We start from the raw sequence: 19,933 nt of genomic DNA on the forward strand, positions 1-19,933 counted from the left end.
TGAAGTATAAACACCGCATATTTGTTACTTTTTATTTGTATTTTTTGGAAATTGAATTTATTGCAATTGCATTGACGAAAACAGTGTATTCATCGCTGTCCTGCCTGCTCAGTATTGTAACAGTTATGTTTTCGCTTCTGGTGTTGTGGCGACGACCCTAATATGCAGACAAAGGGACCGGAGTGCAGGTAAAAAGTATTTATTTAATAATGAATGGCTGCCGTGCAGCGGCAGGAATGCAACAAGCAGCAGTAACGAACGCAAACAAGCATAATCCCCCAACAAAACTGATGCCAAAGGCTGAACTAAATAATCAACACACAAATTAGCAGCAGATGCGAGCAGACAAGAAAGTGAAAGCAACAGAGAACATAACAGGGAAACACAGGAAGTCCTGCAAAATAAAAGCATTAGACTGGAACAAAGGCATAAAGGTGAAAAATAAACAAACTGACATGCAGACTAAAACACAGAGCATGACAGTAACGTTTTGTGTATGGATGGATCCCAGGATGCACCAAAGTGTGGTAAAAATATAGTCTTTCATGAAACACTCAAAAAGAGCGCAATTGTCCACAAGAGAAAAACGCACAAAACTAAGGTAGATCCTGGAAACATGGAACGAGCTGCGATACAATACAAGGCAAGCATAGGCAAGGTGGAACTGGAGAAGAGCCACAAGACTGGCAGGAAGACGTGCTGATTAAGTACGCAGTAGAATGGAGTACAATAAATAACAACTAGACCATGGAAGATTTAACCGGAGGAGGGACAAGAAAAGAATACAGCCCTCACTGTCTTGGTGTAAGCGTAGTGGCGATAGCAGTACATGCATCTCTGCACAGGTTGCTCAGTACAAAATGGCTAACGATAAAATGGGTTCTGTGAGTGGCTGGCGATCAGTCCAGGGTGTACCCCGCCTCTCGCCCAAAGTTAGCTGGGATAGGCTCCAGCATACCCCCGCGACCCTCATGAGGACAGGCGGCATAGAAAATGGATGGATGGATAAAATGGGTTGGCATCAATTAAAAAAGAAGAGGAACATACCCTTTACTTAGGCTTTTTTGTATGTGTTGTCTTTAATAAACATAAACTTGGAAACTGAACTTATTTCGACTGTCCTGGCTGCTCAGTACTGTATGGGTGATGCTATTATAAGTCAACATCAATTAAAAAAGGAGAGGATGAATAGAATGTTAACTTTTTCTTGGGCTTTTTTGTACGGGTTTTTCTTGTAGCCACAGAAATAGATTTTATTGCTACCAAGTTCTCTGTCCTGGCTGTTCAGTACAATATGACTACAGTGACCATAAATCAAAAATAATTATAAAAGCAGTATTGTATACATTTTTATTAGATTTTTTGTACTTTTGTATTTTTTGTAGTTTGTCTTAGCCAATAAACCTGGAAATGTATTGAGCTATAGCAGTAACATAGTGAGCAGCATTAAGTCAGCAATAATAATAATAATATAAATAAATGAAGACTAATGTAGCCTACACAGCAAATGGTGATGCTTTCGTCCCTTGTCTGCGTGGTGACTTGCATTCTCCCTCTCCACATTCACAAACATTTTCACGTCTCATTCCTGACAGTGGTTAACTTCTTTTTACACTGCTATGACAGTTAAACATTTTAAGAAATTGCCTGTAAAATAATGTCATTTTTATGCTGGCGAGAGAAGTACGGAATGTGGTCCTGCTCAGAGGTTCCACTGTACTTGTTTGCGCGGGCTTTGACCTTTTTCTTGCTTCTTGCCTTTTTTATTTACAGTTTTATTGGCAAAATAGTTAGAAGGATTCTGACAAAAACGACTTTGCATGACAGAAAAAACTCATGGAACTGATAATACCCGTATCCAAATGGCAAAATTCAGGCAGATATGGGAATTGGATATGTATAAATGTGTACAATTTCAAATGAGACGAGATCTGTATCCTGGTTCTTTGTTTTGACAATGTATTTTTATTCTTTTGTTCTTCAGTTATCCAAAATGGGATGATTTATTTCTAGAAAGACAAAGAAAAGGGTTGGTTCTTCAGTGAAATCAATCAGGACAAGCGATTAGTGGGGGTCTATAGCTGTCAAGAGAGTACTCTGACAGACAATAAAGCCCAACATTAATTCTTCTGATGATGTTCTCATTTAAATAGCAGTCAGTCTGAAAGGCCTCATCTGTAGCTGCAGCCTTCCCTCCATTTTCCTCTATTCCCCTGCCTTTTGCTCTGTCTTAAGCTACATATGTGATGGCTGGCAAGTAGATGGCTACTTCATCCCTCCGTGTCAAGTGGATGCATCACCAGAGCTCACAAATTGAACAGATCCATAAGAAGTATACTGCATTAACGACATGCCAGATGCATCTTTGTCACAAGAGGCGGATGCAGGCAGGAACAGTGGAAGCAAGACGGATCATCACTTGCCTTCTTTATGGGATTCATGCCCAAACAACACACATTTCATGTCTCCGCCATGTTGTACACAGCCCACCAATCCTGCAAAGGCCAACAAATTACAGCTATTAAAAGTAGATTGCAGCGCCCAGAGAGACAAGAGAGCACTCAGAGACACATCAAGCTTTACACAGTCCAATCAGAACAAAAACAAACATCTGAAGCGGCAAACTCTCATTATAACATCATTGGCCCAGACCCCCACTTCACTTTGAAACACTTCTTGATGGCTGAACTAACAAATCCTAACATTTTAGTGTTTGGCTTTGGGGGAGGGGGCAGATTAGTAATCATATCTCTGTCCTGTTATTCTATGTCGAGGCCTGGAGGAGGGGTGTGTGTGTGCGGGGGCCGTTTAGATGAAGGAGGCATGAGTGGGCTTGGTGGGCCTTTGCTGAAAACATAATTGGCATGGCCCCCATGACACAATCTGTCAGATTGTGAGCTGCCTCTCTGTGTGCATTCAGTGGGCCCCTGCAATGTTTCATTAAACAAGGAGCGGGGGCCTCTGAGATGTTTGTGCAGCCTCCGTGGCTCCACCACACAGTGAGAGCGTGCACCATCACAGCCTGACGCAAATGTAATTAGCCTAGCAACCCCAGCTTATAATAAGTCTTAGCACACTTTTTCCAATACATAAGAAACATACACACCTCTCATATGGTATGTTGATATACCACTGCAGATACAATAATACTTATATTGTAAATTAACACCTCTTTGACAGTGTCAATCAAAATGGAGCAGGCTATTATTATTTAGGACAGACGTTTGAAGCGGTGTCTCATTAGATTGAGAAAGCCGCCTTTTTGCATGTCTTATATTATTAGTTAATGTCATTTTAAAGTAATTAGCTACATACGACATTACTGCTTCTGAATTATAATGCTTTACACTGCTTCTTTAACAAGACATGAACAATGCCAATACAACAATGATATGATAAATGATAAAAACAAATGATAAAAAAAAACAATGATAAAAACTCAAATTTTAATATGCAGTATTCTACACTGGTGTGTCAATAGGTGAAACAAAAACGCGCCAGACTTGGTCGCCAGAACAACAGGCTTTTATTGCAGGTTTGAATTATCGCACAACAGGCACAATGAAAATAACATAATAATCATAATCATAATAATAACACAGGCTACTGTTGCAGCCGTAATCTAGCTAAAACCTAACTCTGAATCCCCAATTTATTGCAGCAAACATGAGCATGAGTTTTATTTATGTTATGAATGGCTTATTTTCTCTGATTATACTGGGTAATATGAGTGTAGATGTGACTACAGGGGTGTTATGTCATGTCCAGAGGGCTCTAATAATGTTAAAACCCCTATTTAGAAGGTCGTACACAGGTTTTCTATGTGTTAACTACAAAACCATGGGAAATACCAAATTATCACATTCACTTATCACGATCGGGTCTGGATAAATGAGGGATGACTGTACGTTACCGATCTATAAACCAATCTATTAACCTGCATTACCTGTTTCAGGCAGGGGTGAGCAGTTCAGCTTTCAGTCAAGATACCACAGATTCTTTGTGGTACCTTTTTCGATTACACAGTATTAGTTGACTCGCCTTGGGCAGGTGTGGGATATTTTTGGACAAAACTATAAAAACCAAGTGGCATTGAACGCATCTGTAACTGTATAAAACATCTGTAGCATCTGTAACAAACAGCAAAAATGGAGAACTTCTCAGAATGTGGCTGGTAAGTAAGGAGAGACACCTTGTTCAAGAGGACTAAGACTGAGGGCGGACGCACGGTGGCCTATAGCGGTTAGCAAGATCCGGGTTAGAATCTCCGTTTGGGCATCTCTGTGTGGAGTTTCCATGGAGTTTCCTCGTGGGTTTTCTCCAGGTACTCCAGTTTCCTCCCATATTCCAAATATGCATGTAAGGTGAATTCTAAATCTCCCATAGGTATGAATGTGAGTGTGAATGGTTGTTTGTCTATATGTGCCCTGCGATCGGCTAGCGACCAATCCATGGTGTACCCCGCCTCTCGCCCAAGGTCAGCTGGCATAGGCTCCAGCATACCCCCGGAACCCTAGTGAGGACAAGCAGCAAAGGATGGATGGAGACTGAGGGCACCAAGAAAAGGGAAGGTGCTGCTGCAGCAAAGTAATGACTATGGAGTATGTTTGATAAGCAAACATAGTCACGGTCACCTATGGTGTCGGCCTGGCTAACACTCCAGTTTTCCTCGGGAAACTACTGTATTTTGCCCTTCTATGCCGGCATCCTCCCGCTTTAATTTTTTTCCAGTGTTTTTCCTGTATTTTAAGTTTCACGATAAAAAAAAAATTCAAAGGAATACCTGGAACCCTGGCTAAGCAGGTACTATAAATAGTACCTGGTGGGACCAGCTTTTCCCAGCAGATATGACAGAGATTATTTCAGGCTGGTGGGTTGACTTGATCATAATGTTAGACTGAACCAAGGTCACTCATTGATACTGCCAAACATCCCATATATATTAAGGCTGTCAAAAATAGCGCGTTAATGGTTATAATTAATTTATTTAATTAGTTGCGTTCAAATTTTTTTGCGTAAGTAACGCATGCGCATCATGTCAAGCTACACATCTCTGTTAAGACGGCAGATGGAAGCATAGTGTAGTGTCCACACACAGTCACGCTAAGTCTGATGCTCTTTTTTGACTTTACTCTGACCAGAACACATCAACAGCAGTATTCCAACACCATATATTAGGGGTGTAACGGTTCACATGGATGTATTGAACCGTTTCAGTTCTGCATGTTCGGTTCGGTCCACTTGCTTACCGTTTTGGTTATATTTTATGCACTTTTTCTCTTTAAATTTATCACTAGAGTGATCTAAGCACTTCACGTGGAAATAAAGTCCTGGGAGAGTTTCGGCACGGATGCCTCTGAGTGTCGGACACTACTGACTGAGGGGGAGCAATGCTAGTAGCTCGCAGGCGTGACAAATGGCATCATGGCAAACACAAGCGAGAAGCCTGAGCTGGAAAACCCTCCAATCTCACTACGGTCTCCTGTTTGGCGTCCCTGTTAAAATTACGGATGGAAAAAGTGGATAAATCCAAAGTGTGACGACGTTGTTCCACAGATACTGTATTGGGTATGCTGCAGTGAACATGTCAGCGGCATCATGAATGTTACATCTACAAGAAAGAAAACCAGCTTAGTGCAAACACCGATAACTTCAGCATATAAACAACCTGTAGCAAGCAACTCTGACCGGGCCAAAGCAGTAACACATGGTATTGGAGTTTTTATATTCCATATTCAGTTGTTGAGAGCAATGGCTTTATGTACAGTCAAGGAAAAAATGATTAGACCACCTTCGTTTCTTCAGTTTCTTGTTAATTTTAATGCCTGATACAACTAAAGGTACCTTTGTTTGGACAAATATAACAATGACAACAAAAATAGCTCATAAGAGTTACATTTTTTGGCAGTACAATGCTATAGCTATTCATGTAAGAACTTAAGTGATTTTGGTTATTATCAAGGAAACCGTAGAAGTTGCTAGATCTCAGCTCGTAAATGAAACTCTTATGAGCTATATTTGTTATCATCATTATATTTGTCCAAATAAATGTGCCTTTTGTGTTGTACCAAGCATTAAAATGGATGAATAAACTGAAGAAACAATGGTGGTCTAATCATTTTTTCCATGACTGTATATGATTAAAGTTCTTGAACCTTGCTATAAAAAACCATCACGTCCTCACTTTAGCCAGAAAGTTATACCAGCACTTTATGAAAACACTAAAAGTGATGCCGTCAACAAGCTATCACGTGTCCGCTATTCCACTTACGACAGATGGTTGGACTTCACGTGCAACAGAGAGCTATTTAACTGTAACTGTCCATTACATTTGGCCAGAATGTTTAAATAACAGTTTATTTTCTTACTATTTTTCTATTTTAAAAAACCTCAGAGTCTAATTTATTTGAAATATATCACCCGAATGGGTCGCTTTTATTTATTTAAAAAAAAGTCCTGTCATTTTTCTTGCTTTTTTGTACCGAAAATGAACCGAACCGAGCACTTCAAGAAACTGAACCGTTACACCTCTACCATATATGTATCTCCAACTCACTAAACACATCTCTAGTCCTCCTAGTAACGATACTTCGTCATTGTCATGAGACGGTCAGAGATGCATTCATGGACAGTCAGAAAATCACAATAATGTCATAATTATGCATGTATGTGTGGTCTAAATAAACAGAAAGACAAAGAGAAACAATAAGTGGATATTCTTATCACTCACCAATGTAACTCTTATCATATGTAGTACTCTACACTAGTCACTAGGTGTCAGTAATGTCACCTTAATGTTCAGGGAGACACAGAAGCACCAGACTTGACTGGCGGAACATCAGGCTTTTGTGGCATGCTTGAATTATCTCACAACAGGCGCAATAACCCCTAATAAAAATCCCTAATGAAAACATGGGCTACTATTGCAGCTAAAACTCGACATCTTATTATGTCTACTATATTGGGTAATACGAGTGTAAAGCTTATTATAGGGGTGTTAGTTCATGTCTAGAGGACTGTAATTATGTTACGAATCATATTTAGAAAATGTAAACACATTTTCTAAGCGCTAAATACGAAAATATTCAATTTATAAATGAGGAATCGCACTTCGCGGAAATTCACTTGTCACGGTCGGGTCTGGAACCAATTAACCGCGATAAACGAGGGATCACTGCACTTACATTTTAATTAAATCATCATCAGTTATATGATCTGTTCGAAACAAAGCACACACAAATCTGTTAGACTATGAAAACAGAAAGTGAATCCCACTTGTGCATAAAAGGAGTGAGGCCCTTCACTTCAACAAAGATAGCCATCAGTAATATTGAATAAGAGGACGTACAGATAATATGAAGCGTTTCAAGCCAGAGGGATCCATGCTGCCTTATAAGGTGTCTCATGATGCATGATGGGGAAGGAATTGATAGTTAGGGTCACATAATGGCTGACACCTCATTTTTAGTCAGCTCTCACAAAAGTATAGTGGAAAAGACCTATCACATGTAAAAGAGATCCCGCTGTGTCACACTTGGATTTAATGAGTCATGATATATCCAGGTTTTTCCTCTCTTTTCATCCCTAAAATGGGGTCAACCCTGCACATCTTCTACTCTGAATTGCTCTTAATTTCACCGTTCAAGTGGCTCTCTGTATTTTTTCCACCAAAGCCGTCCAACCCCCGCTCCTCGTACATTGTCGTTTACCAGCCTGGCCCATCACTAAATGTACATTTCACTCTGCTCATGTGTCCATCAACCGAAACGGCATAATCATATTTGTGTAACTTCCCGTCCACTCAACAGAAGCTAAATATATGCTGGATCCACACGTTCAGTTGTGTGTCTGTTAGCAATTAGCATAAAGGTTTGTGCGAATCCATTGTGTGTGGACTGGCGACCTCTCGCAAAGATAATGAGCCTTAATCGTTGAGTGACATGGTAATTGCCTAGGTGTACGGTGACACGACAGCCAGCGCAATTACCTTACTTTTGACATCAATTCTCTCCTTTAGTGATGTCATCGAAATTTGACTCTTTGCACACACACCCAGGCGGCCTTGGTTTTTTGGTTATGAACAGTTGTCATGCCTCTTGTGCACATTCGATAAGAATCTTTATAATCTAGAATATTCATTTAATTGGGTGGATTTTTCTGAAATAGCAGCCTAAGGATGCAAGCGCGTGTAATGTTGAGTGTGTCTACTAAAGTGACTACAATAGTCATTTCTGTTTTCACTTAAACCTGCCTTGGAACTAAATTTACAAGGCACCAGTGCAAAGCATACACAATATTTTTTATTAAGTGTCAGAGGCTACTAGTGTTTTAGTCGCCACTTAAATATAAGCTGTAAAAATGTGTTAAGCAAATAGGTTGTTACAGTTTTATTGTCACAACCAACGCTATTCAGCCAAATCGCTTAAAGGTAGGTGGTAATAAATAATAGTGAACATCTTAAACAGTAAGGGCTTTCTTTCCCATATCGTCACGTTCTTTTATTGCGTCTTTTATTTTTATCTCTAGCATGCACACTTGCATCGCTCTGGGAATTGCAGCAGTGACCAGCAAGTGCTGACAAACACACCACAGGCAAAAGGCCACCGCCGTAAATAAAGGCAAGAATTTGTAAGGTTGACTTTTGCAATTAGGACTTTGAGGGAAAATATATCTGCAAGAAACATTTTAATGAGCTTCCACTTGGCAGTCATGGTGTCTAAAGAGAGCATCGCAATAACAGTTTATCATTCAAAAAGTCATTCTTGAGGGCGTCAAATATTCCCCAGCCAAAGAACCTTTGGCACCATAAAACCTGAAGGTAATTAAAAAAGGTTATTTTTCACTCCGTTTTCTGAATTCTGTAGCAATTAATCTGCCCAATTTGATTATGAAGTGCACAAATTAAACAATAAAGAGCTGTCTAATGAGGGATTAATTATGGCTAACAGGAGGGGAGCGGGGCCGAGTCTGCAGCCATACGTCAGCGTCTCCTGCAGACAGCGCGGGCCCATAAGGAAGACGAAGAGGCTCCTCGTCCATGTGGCGCTGCACTGATAGGGCCCCCTCATCACAGATCAGTAGATCCACAGCCCATGGAGCCCATAAACTGCTGAGCCATAATTGAAAGTGCCAAAATCAATAGCGTTGACAGGCCTTAATTAAATTAAATATGTCTCCCAAAGGAGAGGGGTGGAGTTTTGGGGATGTGGGTGGGTGCAAGCGTATGTGCTGATGCCCGAGTGAGCTCACCGTTTGAGGCGCTCTATGCATTAGGTATGTTTGACAACACCCTTAAAGGATGTTTGCTATAAAGCTGGGCCTGTACGTCATTAAAGGGAGGAGGATTCTACTGTCCTTTTAAATAGACCTTTTCCTCATCTCCGGATACATGCACATGAAATGATGTCACACTGTGCACTTGTGCCTTGTACAAGTGGCCATTGTAAACTATTACTCATAGGTATGTATGCAATCCTTCATCATGAATCTGTACAAACGAGCCAAAGCAGAAATTCGCTCTGGTTTTGATCACACTGCAGCCAAAATGGAACTTTAAGTAGTAAAAAGGGAGTCAACAAGAAACTGATCAACTTCCAATTTTTTTCACATTTCAAACGGTCATATACTGTAAGTATAAAACAAAAGTACAATAAAATAAAATTACTCACCATTTGATGATGCATCACTGATTTGGGAGTGAACAAGGAAATGAGGGCAGGGGATTGCTGATGTCCTACATCACAATAAGTTACATTTCTATTTTTTTTCTATGGCCGTCATCACACTTTTCCACCCGAGGTATCCCTTTGAGATGGCATCACGGGTAAAGAAGGAGGCATGAACTGATAATTGTACGACTTTGGGGCATTCCACTCCTGAGTCATTGGTTCATTAAAGGGACTGTAAGCAGCGTGTTAGAGGGCGCCAACATCCAAACGTACGAATAGCATTGCATCCCGCCTCTTCTGTCTTTGAGTACATTAGATTTAAAATATTCATTCGTAGTTGTTATGTTTGTTGTCAGCTAACAAAAACGGTGTGGCAAAGTATAGCTACTGCACACGCTACAGACATGTACGTGTATACCAGGCAGCGGTGAGTGACAGCCATGAACGCCAGTTATTTTACTTGGGCTGATCGAAAATGTACAATTTCTACGCAGTTCATGCAAAACTGCGAAAAATATAGACATTTTTTAAACAATCTGTTCTTTTAAACAACTGTCGGTAACATATGCTAGCCGGTGATGGTGGTTTTATATTTTTTGGTTTCACATGTAATTTGCCGCAAGTTGTATACAGTTGCTTTGATTGAAACAAAATGTGATTTCTCGTGTATTATCCAACTTTTCCACCTTCTAGATATTGCGAGATTCCGATTGGACTGACCGCAGCAAGGCTGCAGCGCATCTTACAGAAATATACGATGACATGATATGTATGCTGCATGAAGGTCAAACATAACGGTAAAATTTTAACTTCATAATGTCACATGTATACAGTTGTCCCTCAGCACTCAAAAATGTATTCAATATATATTAGGGCTGTCAAAAATAGAGCGTTAACGGCGGTAACTAATTTATTTCATTAATTAAGTACATTTTTAAACGTAATTAACACATATGCATCATGGCAAGCCATGGCTCTCTGTTATGACGACAGACCGCAGCACAGTGTAACTCCCCACAGAGTCACGGAGACCTGAACACGTCAACAGCAGTGCAATTCCAAAACCACATACAGTGTTACTTAGTGAAATCCGCAAAATAGCCAACTTTATTTGTTTACAATTATCATATATGTTTTAAGGCTGTAAAAGCCCTCACGATACACTTTTCTCAGACAGGCAGTAACATTTTCTCATATTTTAAACACTCTGGAAGTTCAAATTTTGTTTGAATTTTAATGATCGATCTACTAGACTGGACACAATAAGTTAAGAAGTGACTCACCATATTCCCTGCTCTGACCGTGCTTTGTCCTGGCGCCGTTCAGCTGTAGCATTTTTGTATCCATGTGAAAACATATTGCTCCTGCAGTCGTCCTCCTCCTCGACCTACTTCTTGAACCGAAGATTCATTTAATCGGTTTAGCTTCTTCTTCTTCATTTTTTACTGTTTATTGGTGGTTAGCAAGCAGCTCATGCAGTTTGCAGTTTGCTACGAAGGAGATTGATTGACAATGGTCTGCAAAAGCCAATCAAGACACATAACACAACAGGCGGGTTCTCCCTTAGCCAATAAGAACTGTCGTGACTCTATATTAGGCTGGCTATTGGCTAATGTGGGTACCTAATTGCACGTACAGGCATTTAAACACACAGACTAGGTGGCGAGATGCATTCACGGACACTCCCGATCGTCACAACGTCTTTATTATGCGTGCATGTGTGGTCTAAATAAACAGAAATGCAAAGAAAACTCTTATCACTCATTTTGTAACTCTTAATGCGGAAGTACAAGTTCCTGCATTTAAGTATGCTCGGAAATCCAATAAAATTCACTCAAAAGATGTGAATTCCTCACTCAAAACATGTTAATTCAAATTAAATGACGTGGTGTCTTTGAACGCAACTCCTCATTGCTCATAATAACACAGTTGAAGTTTGATTCAAATATTCTGCAGTTAAAGAAACGAGTGTTAGGCAAATAGATTTTCAGACATGTGTGCCATCGCTTAACTTGATTTAAATTCTCAGTTAATTTGGCACAGTTGATACATACAAATATATATAATCCTGCCCTGTCATTTATCTTTATTTCAATAAAATACAGTAAAAATTGGCATATTTCAGACATGGTGATTAATCATGAATTAATTCGAAAGCCTTGATTAATCTGATCAAAAATTTTAATCATTTGACAGTCCAAATATATATATATATATTAACTGTAATGTTCAATGAGACACACACACTCCAGACTAGATCGCTGGAACAACATGCTTTTATTGCAGGTTTAAATTATCTCACAACAGGCACAACTATCCAAAATAAAAAATTCCTAATGAAAACACAACCAAATTTTGCGGCCATAACCCACGCCAAACTGAAACTCAACTCCAAACCCCTGATGTCACTTCCTGTCCGAGGCTCACTCTGCTCCCTGAGGGAACACATTTATAGAACATGCACAAGCACGAGTTTTATTTATGTTTTAAATGGCTTATTTACTCTTAGCGTACAGGTTATGTTTTCGCCGGCGTTTATCTGTTTGTGTTCAAAATAACGTCAAAAGTTCTGAATGGATTTGGATGAAATTTACAGGAATTGTCGGAAATGGCATATGGAAGAACTGATTAAATTTTGGGGGTGATCCGGATCCCCGTCTGGATCTATTTTTTTAAAGGATTCTTTAACATTGCGAGATAGGACCATTTTCGGCATTTGTGCACATAATTCCACAAAAAATGATCAGAGCGCTAGGAGAAAAAAATTACAGGACAAGTTTCCAACAGGTCCTACTAAATATCAAAGACCGATCCAAAAAACGTGGGATTATTATTTTGGTGTGAATCACAATATCGGGGGAAATATGACGCTGGGCGGAGGTCTGCGCTCTCTGAGTGTTGTTCTAGTTATGTCTACTATATTAGATAATACGGGTGTAAAGATGACTATAGGGGTGTTAGTTTATCTCCAGAGGGCTCTAATAATGTTAAAAGTGTATTTAGAAGGTCGTAAACATGTTTTCTATGATCTAACTACGAAAGTATTTCGTTTATAAATAAGGAATCCTACTTCACGGAAATTCACTTATCACGGTCGGAGAAGTGAGGACTGGGGATTGCTGAAAGTCGATAGGTCACTATAAATTCCAGTTTCCACATCTACAGCCATCATCACACATTTCCTTTTCGTCATTAAGAGTAACATTTTGTGACGTTATCACAGATAAATGTAACTTTTTCTATTTTTGCAGATAATTTAGTTGAAGTCAGAATTATTCGACTCGTGGGGGCATTCAGATTTTGAGGTTCCACTGTAATTGCTTCATTAATTGCAACGCAATTGCATGTGCTCTGTCCAGCTTTTCTGCCATCTCAACAGTATAAATAACACATTCTGATTATGTGTTGTTGCTAGATTCTGCATGGTGGTCAAACAGGGCTGATCTTCCTGTAATATGCACAACAACCTCCAACGAAACTTGATACTGATTCCAACATGACATGTTTTCTGTACAGTTTATTGTTACAATGTTATTTCCATTAGTTTTCCACTAATTTATTTTGTATAATACCTTGTAATGCTTCCCAGCCTGCAAGCAGGACCCCTAATAGTGTCTTTAGGTGGATCCTGCTGACCACAGGGGAACCTGGAGAAACAAAAGAGCATCAGGTGCATTAGAAAAAGCCTAACTCCTCATCATTTCAGGCTTTGCCTAGTTTAAAGGATTAGGCAGCCGGAGTCAGCAAAGGGTCACTGACAGAGTGTTGCTCTGGGCAGGAGGAGGACAGTGGCAGGGTCCTGATGGGGGGGCTGTTTGGAACCGCCTTTGGATAAACCTGGGTTGGAGACTGTTGAGACATAGTGAGATTAACATGGAGCCAGGACTGCTGGTGATGTGAGAAGGACAGGACGTGAAGCAGCTCAGCATCCACGCAGCAACTTCCCACAGGGCTTCTGTCTAGTTTGCGTTTCTAGGGATGATAAAGATGGAGGGTTTAAAGGTGTCACTGGACACAAGATTTGCACTGTGATATTTTAAATCATGGTCAGAAATCATTAATTATATTCACCAAATTTACAATGTTGTTATTATCTCATCTTTATGAAAAGATGGAGAGCATTATTATCTTAGGAAACAAATAACAGTTGTTAATTGATTAATTCGATAATAATAAGTCATCGTCAATGACAGTAATAATCGGTCAACTAAATGGTGATCATTTCAACACAATAGTATACCATTAAGAACAGTAATGCAACAAAAACGATAAAATAATAACAATTTATGTCGTTTGGAGGACTGCAACAGTTATTTGATCACCCTGCGTGTTTTTCAATGGCATCTGCATCATGAAACGAAATGATTTGTTTCCAAAATGATTGCTTATTACGCGCTTATTAAGCATTTCATTCAAAACTCAATTGAATTTCTAATCAACAAGCCCACTCAGCCAAATGATCGTGTTATCCAAATAAATCATCAGCCAATCAATCCATTTCCCGGGCCAGTGATTAGCAAACGTTTAATGGTGCGAACGAATTAAAAGACGGCGATAAGTCAAATATTTCACAGTAAATAAGGCACGTGTCTTTGACTCAACCACGGATTTAAAAAAGGGGCTCTTTTATCGAAGCTTTACAGGGGAAGGCCGAAAACATCTCTCAGTTTTATTCAATATAATAGAGTCACGCAGGGGTCAGGACGTGATCGTGATACGTGCGTGTTGAAATAGCTTTTTTTATTTGTACATTTGCATCATCCCATAGTAATAATCATAATATTCATATCATCATAATAATAATGCCAATGGTTTAGTTTATTTCGAACATGCAAAACCATTTCAATAGCAGTATATCACATGTTTATTACTTGCACAATTCAACATGTCCGAAAATATAATAATATAATAACGGTAGAAATACTAATAACAATATATTCAATAAACAATCCGCAATTTAAGAACGACTGCGGTGGCTACAAAAAAACATAATAATAATTATACAAATAATAATAAATTGGATTAATCATATTTCAAATGCACTGTATAAATATGTCTGTCCGAAACACTGCGAAGGAAATAAACGACACATATTTGCAGTTTTGTATGTTAATAATAATAATAATAATAATAAAATATTCATAGGATTTGAATTCTAATTAGGACCTTGTATATAAAACTTGCCAATTAAAACTACATTAACGTATACGGCAGTCAAAGTACAAAAAAATAAGATTTTGGCAATAACTGAATTACGTCATTAAGATGAATTGCAAATGCGTTCATTTGGGAAAACGACAGCAAAATCAGGCCATCTTAGAATAATGTGTCTCATTATGAATAACATCCGTATCTTTGTAACTGTAAATCAATTTGAAATGAAAAGACTGACACCGCCCCTCCCCCCCCCCCTCCCTCCCCACTTTTAGGACTGACAAGATTTATTTCCAAGCTTGCAAGCTGGTTTGTTACATAAATTCGAAGTGGGGGCCACCTAACAGGGCTAAGTCATTGTCTGCATGACGAAAGGCTCGGTCTTTTTTTTTGTGCTTGCACCAAGTGCAAATATTTAGGCTGAAATGCCCTTTGAGGGCCGAGGCTGCCTCTCTCTAGTCCACACTACAGAGGCTGCATGAAAAGGCTTAAGACAACTTTGAGAGGAAGCAACAATGGGCCTTTGTGTGGAGCCCTGCCTCTTGACTGCGAATCAAAGGTAGTCTATAAAGTGAAATAAAAGCCTGATGAGCCTTACAGTTGTTTTGTATCTCAGCTCGGCCCTCATTTGTTGGCCCTGGGATCTCAATAAAACGCTATGGTAATGATCCTCTCCATGGAGGATCGGTCTTCTTAAAGGTCCCCTGTTTGGGATGCTAATTATCAGCAACATTGTTTCCAGCCCCCCAAACACTGCATCACAAAATATGCATTCTTAAAAAAATATTTAAAAAAAACACGTACACACACATTCAGATTTATTATATTCTATGAAGTGCACGCCATCAGCTTACCTCTCCTGTTTGTTTTAGGCACACTTGTTAAAGAGCAGGCGTGGGAGCCCACAGGACTGACGGAGCTTCAACTTTTTCTGCATGCAAGAGCAGAAAGTGCGTTGTATGCAATTTTCTGGCAGCTTTGAAACATATCATAAAGAGCAAATGATTGACTTTACCGCGACGTCTTTACTGCTCTAGCATGCAAAACAGGTGACTGCACCCATGTGTCACCTTGAGAACATCATCTCTTCACGGTGCACAGACTCCTTGTGCGTCTTGGGAAACATTAGCTAGACGGTCCTTTCTTCCTCCGCCATGACACCGACTATGGCGCTCATTTGAATAGCTGTAAGTGGCGTGCGATAGGCTGAGAAAAGGCTAATTTTTCAGCCTGAATGGCTCAGTGTCCCTGGGCGAGGGAGGAGGAGGAGGAGGAGGAAGAAGAAGAAGAAGAAGAAGAAGAAGAGAAGGAGGAGGATGGGGAGAAGGAGGAGGTGTTCTCCCTAGGTCGAGCGCTTTGATCGGGTCTGCTGGCGCCTAAAAACAACATAACTTGTCTGCCCATTAAGGAGACTGACAAATCGTGACAGATTGTTTATGCTTGCTAATTAGCATTACTGACAGCTGACTTGGATGCAGAAGGAGCTCAGCATGCATGCATTTTTTGGAACCTTTAAAAAAAATGTCTTTAAAACTCAAAAATATTGAAGATCTACGAACTACATAATTCAACCTTTTTAGGTACAGCTGCACAATCCACCACAATTCATGACAAAAACCTACAAATGCTTTAAAAATGCTGCTTATGTTGCTGATGTTGCTACAATATAATAAAAAAATAACGCACCTTGCCAGATATATATTCATGAAACGTGTTTTTATTACTGCACTATACTAATGACAGCTGCTTCTAATATTTTTGACATGCAAATTGCAAACTATGACAAAGAGTTGCACTACTGATCAATCACCACAATACACATGTTGTTTAAAGAACACTTCTCTGACAGTCTCCACCAAATGTGAGCTTTGTGGTCGTTGCAGAGGCAGAACTCGTTTTGGATGGCATTAGATTATGCAAGTGTACCTAATGTTGTGGCCTAAATATGCAATTTTCATAATCACAATGGCATCCAGTCAATAGAAAGCATTTCAAGCATCGTACAGTGCAATTAGCTCACATGGTCAAAATAAAAATATAATGTCACGTTTTAATGCTAAAAATAAACCTATTTTTCAATTAATGTCTCAAAATCTATTTTCTTCGTACTTGATCTCTTTAAATTGTAAATGCACAACCCAAAATATGACCAAAAATGTCAAATAATATTGTATAATATGATTTTTTTATGTAGCTTTTGAGGAGATGCCAGTCCTGCAGGGTTAAATCGCCCCCTCGCACCCCCCTTTGCATTCAACATCATTTTTAATGGACGTAGTCAAAGGGAAAAGAATCCCTGCTGCCTGTGATCCCTCCCTCAAGGCCGATAATCAGCCGTAAATGACTGCAAAGGCTTGTGAGCTGCAATCTGATTAGAGCCCTGCAGCTATCAATAAACAGCACGCTGCAAGGGGTTGAGCACATTAAAAATGAGGGCAGAACACAGGAAGCTCTTGTGCAATATTGCAAAAAAAAAAAAAAAAAAGGCCACTCAGCATTTTGGAGTCACTATATGACTGATAGCTTGTCCCAATGAGTCCCAAAGGGTATCATTAGTTCCCTCCTGCATACCAATCCTCATACTGTACTATATTGTATTTAAATGTACGCACGTGTGACTACAGGTGCAGCTCAATACATTACAATATTGTGCAAAATGATTTGATTTTAGGAGTTCAATTAAGAAAAAGAGAACATTTCAAGTTCTTGCAGACATAAGCAGTTTACAATATTCAACTTTTTGACAGTTTTTCACATTTTATGAGGTACTGAATTTGGGCTTTTATTAGCTGTACAAGCTGTAAGCATCACAATTATTTAAAAAAATACACACTTAGTGGGTTTCACTAAAGGGGTGTCACTTTTTCAACTGAACTACTGAAATAAATGAACTTTTGTTAGTTTGATGAGAAACGCCTGTGTGTTGTTCGAATATGCTGCTATGGCACTTCAATTTCCCTCACGTGATTCAAAAGGTATATCTTATAAATGACTCTCCACTGTGTGTGCTACACACTCAATATAAACTGACACAAAATGATACATATCTGTGTAAAATTGTATATAATTTTCACTGTTTTATTATATTATTATCAATATCATACTTCTACAAACTGCAGTTAAAAATGTGACTGTAGCACATTGCAATTTACACCCCACCCCGTATAAATACAAGCATGAATTTGGATTACATATTTATTTTTAGTCATGTGCTGTATAAGTGTATAATTCATTTCAGAATCATATTTAAAGGGCAAAACAATATGATGCTGCGATAATGGCAACCTTACTTCCATTTCATCAGATGTTTATATGATGATGGATAATAAAACAACAAAAGAGACTATTGAACTGATCATTAGTTGTCTTGGTGAGAGCATGGCCCATTAAAAGTTTGTTGTGTTGGTGTTTATTTGAATTTGTTTTTTTTTTAAGAAAAAAAAGTATTGTTAACGTTCCCATTGGTGTTTGGTTCAGCCCAAGTCTTCTGTGATTGGTCGCTTCCCTCCCCACGCCTGCCTTAAAGCTGAACTCTCCCCTTGGCTCACATAACCATGAGGATGTCGACACCTTGACGCGCCAGCTTCTTTTTTCTAGTCACTTTTTCTCCCTCCGTTAGAGTCACCTCCACAGCTCCACGGTGTCACAGTCGGACCTGTATGGCCCCATCATCGGTCTGGATGTCAGCTTTGGCCAAAAGTGAAGATCTGTCCTCACGCTCGGTGCTCGTCACCAAAGACGACATGCAGACCAGCCTGAGCCCCACAGAGGACGCCGGGAAGCCCAAAGTGGCCATTCTACCCTTCAGTGTCGAGGCTCTGATGGCTGATAGGAAGCCGAGCAGAGAGGCGCCTTCACCCGATGGTCCCTCCGTAGCCGGGACGTCCCAGTCTCTCGGGAAGGGGATTCGAATGGGTCCGTTTGGAGGTTTGGATCCTCCCGTGCCTGCTGTCCCCATGAGCTCCTCTTTTTCAGTGGGCGACCTCATGAACATGCAGGAAGATGTGTTGATCAAACCCGAGAGTCCAGACAGCCACGAGAGGACTTCATGGATCCAGAGTCCTCGTTTTTCTCCAACGCCTCCTCGTAAGTCTAATTTGTTACGTCCGGGTTGTGTTGTCATCAGGCACCGCGCGCGGTATTAAATAAAACTGTCTTTCTTTTAACAGGAAGGTTGAGTCCTCCAGCGTGTCCTCTGCGGAAGCACAAAACCAACCGGAAACCTCGTACCCCGTTCACAACATCCCAGCTGCTGGCCCTGGAGAGAAAGTTCCGCCAGAAGCAGTACCTCTCCATCGCCGAGCGAGCAGAGTTCTCCAGCTCCCTCAACTTGACAGAGACGCAGGTCAAGATCTGGTTTCAGAACAGGAGAGCTAAAGCCAAGAGACTGCAGGAGGCAGAACTTGAGAAACTGAAAATGGCAGCCAAGCCCATGTTGCCTCCCGCATTTGGGATTTCCTTCCCGCTGAGCGCGCACGTCCCGGCGTCCTACGCGGGCTCGCATGCCTTCCAGAGGCACTCGCTGCCGGTCTCCCCGGTGGGACTGTACGCCGCACACGTCGGATACAGCATGTACCACCTGGCTTGATGGACACGAGACTCGGGGTCGGACACTTATTACACACAGTGGGGTAAGACTCTCCTTTTTTTGGAAGGAGTTGGAGGACCCGAAGTTTACCCACTTCCCTCAATTTTGCTAGTAAGTTCTCACAAAAAGATGTTCAATCACGTTGCTGCTGTCAGTTGACCAAACAACAGCACACAGTGATTGACGCATCTTCTTCTTGTTATTTTTTTATTTTATTTTATTTTTACAAACATAAGGGACACTTAAAAGACAATTTTGTGCAGCAGGTTTTTGTGTTGGGCTGCTGCAACAGTTTGTAAAGCATTTTGCATTCACATCAGTGTCCAACAATACTTTGTAAATACGACAAACAACAGCATTTTTTTTTCTAAAAACAGCACTGTTGTTGGAATGCTTCCCTTCGCAAGGGATACGTGTACTGTAAAATAATGTATATTTTGAAAAAAAATACCCTCATTTATATTATGAATATATTTGTGACATAACTTAATAAATTGTTTATTCTTTTGCATTTGTTGGTAAA

At 40.0% G+C, this 19,933-nt stretch overlaps 1 protein-coding gene across 1 annotated transcript; it reads left to right on the plus strand.

Moving 5' to 3' along the window:
• The first annotated feature begins 18,388 nt into the window (after positions 1-18,388).
• Positions 18,389-19,933, plus strand: msx1a (muscle segment homeobox 1a). The gene is made up of 2 exons (XM_054785849.1): positions 18,389-18,908; positions 18,992-19,933. Exons 1-2 carry the CDS (start codon positions 18,482-18,484, stop codon positions 19,408-19,410), a joined length of 846 nt encoding a protein of 281 aa, XP_054641824.1. The 5' UTR covers positions 18,389-18,481; the 3' UTR covers positions 19,411-19,933.

This window comes from Dunckerocampus dactyliophorus, chromosome 8 (assembly GCF_027744805.1).
Source record: "Dunckerocampus dactyliophorus isolate RoL2022-P2 chromosome 8, RoL_Ddac_1.1, whole genome shotgun sequence".
NCBI classification, from domain to species: Eukaryota; Metazoa; Chordata; class Actinopteri; order Syngnathiformes; family Syngnathidae; genus Dunckerocampus; species Dunckerocampus dactyliophorus.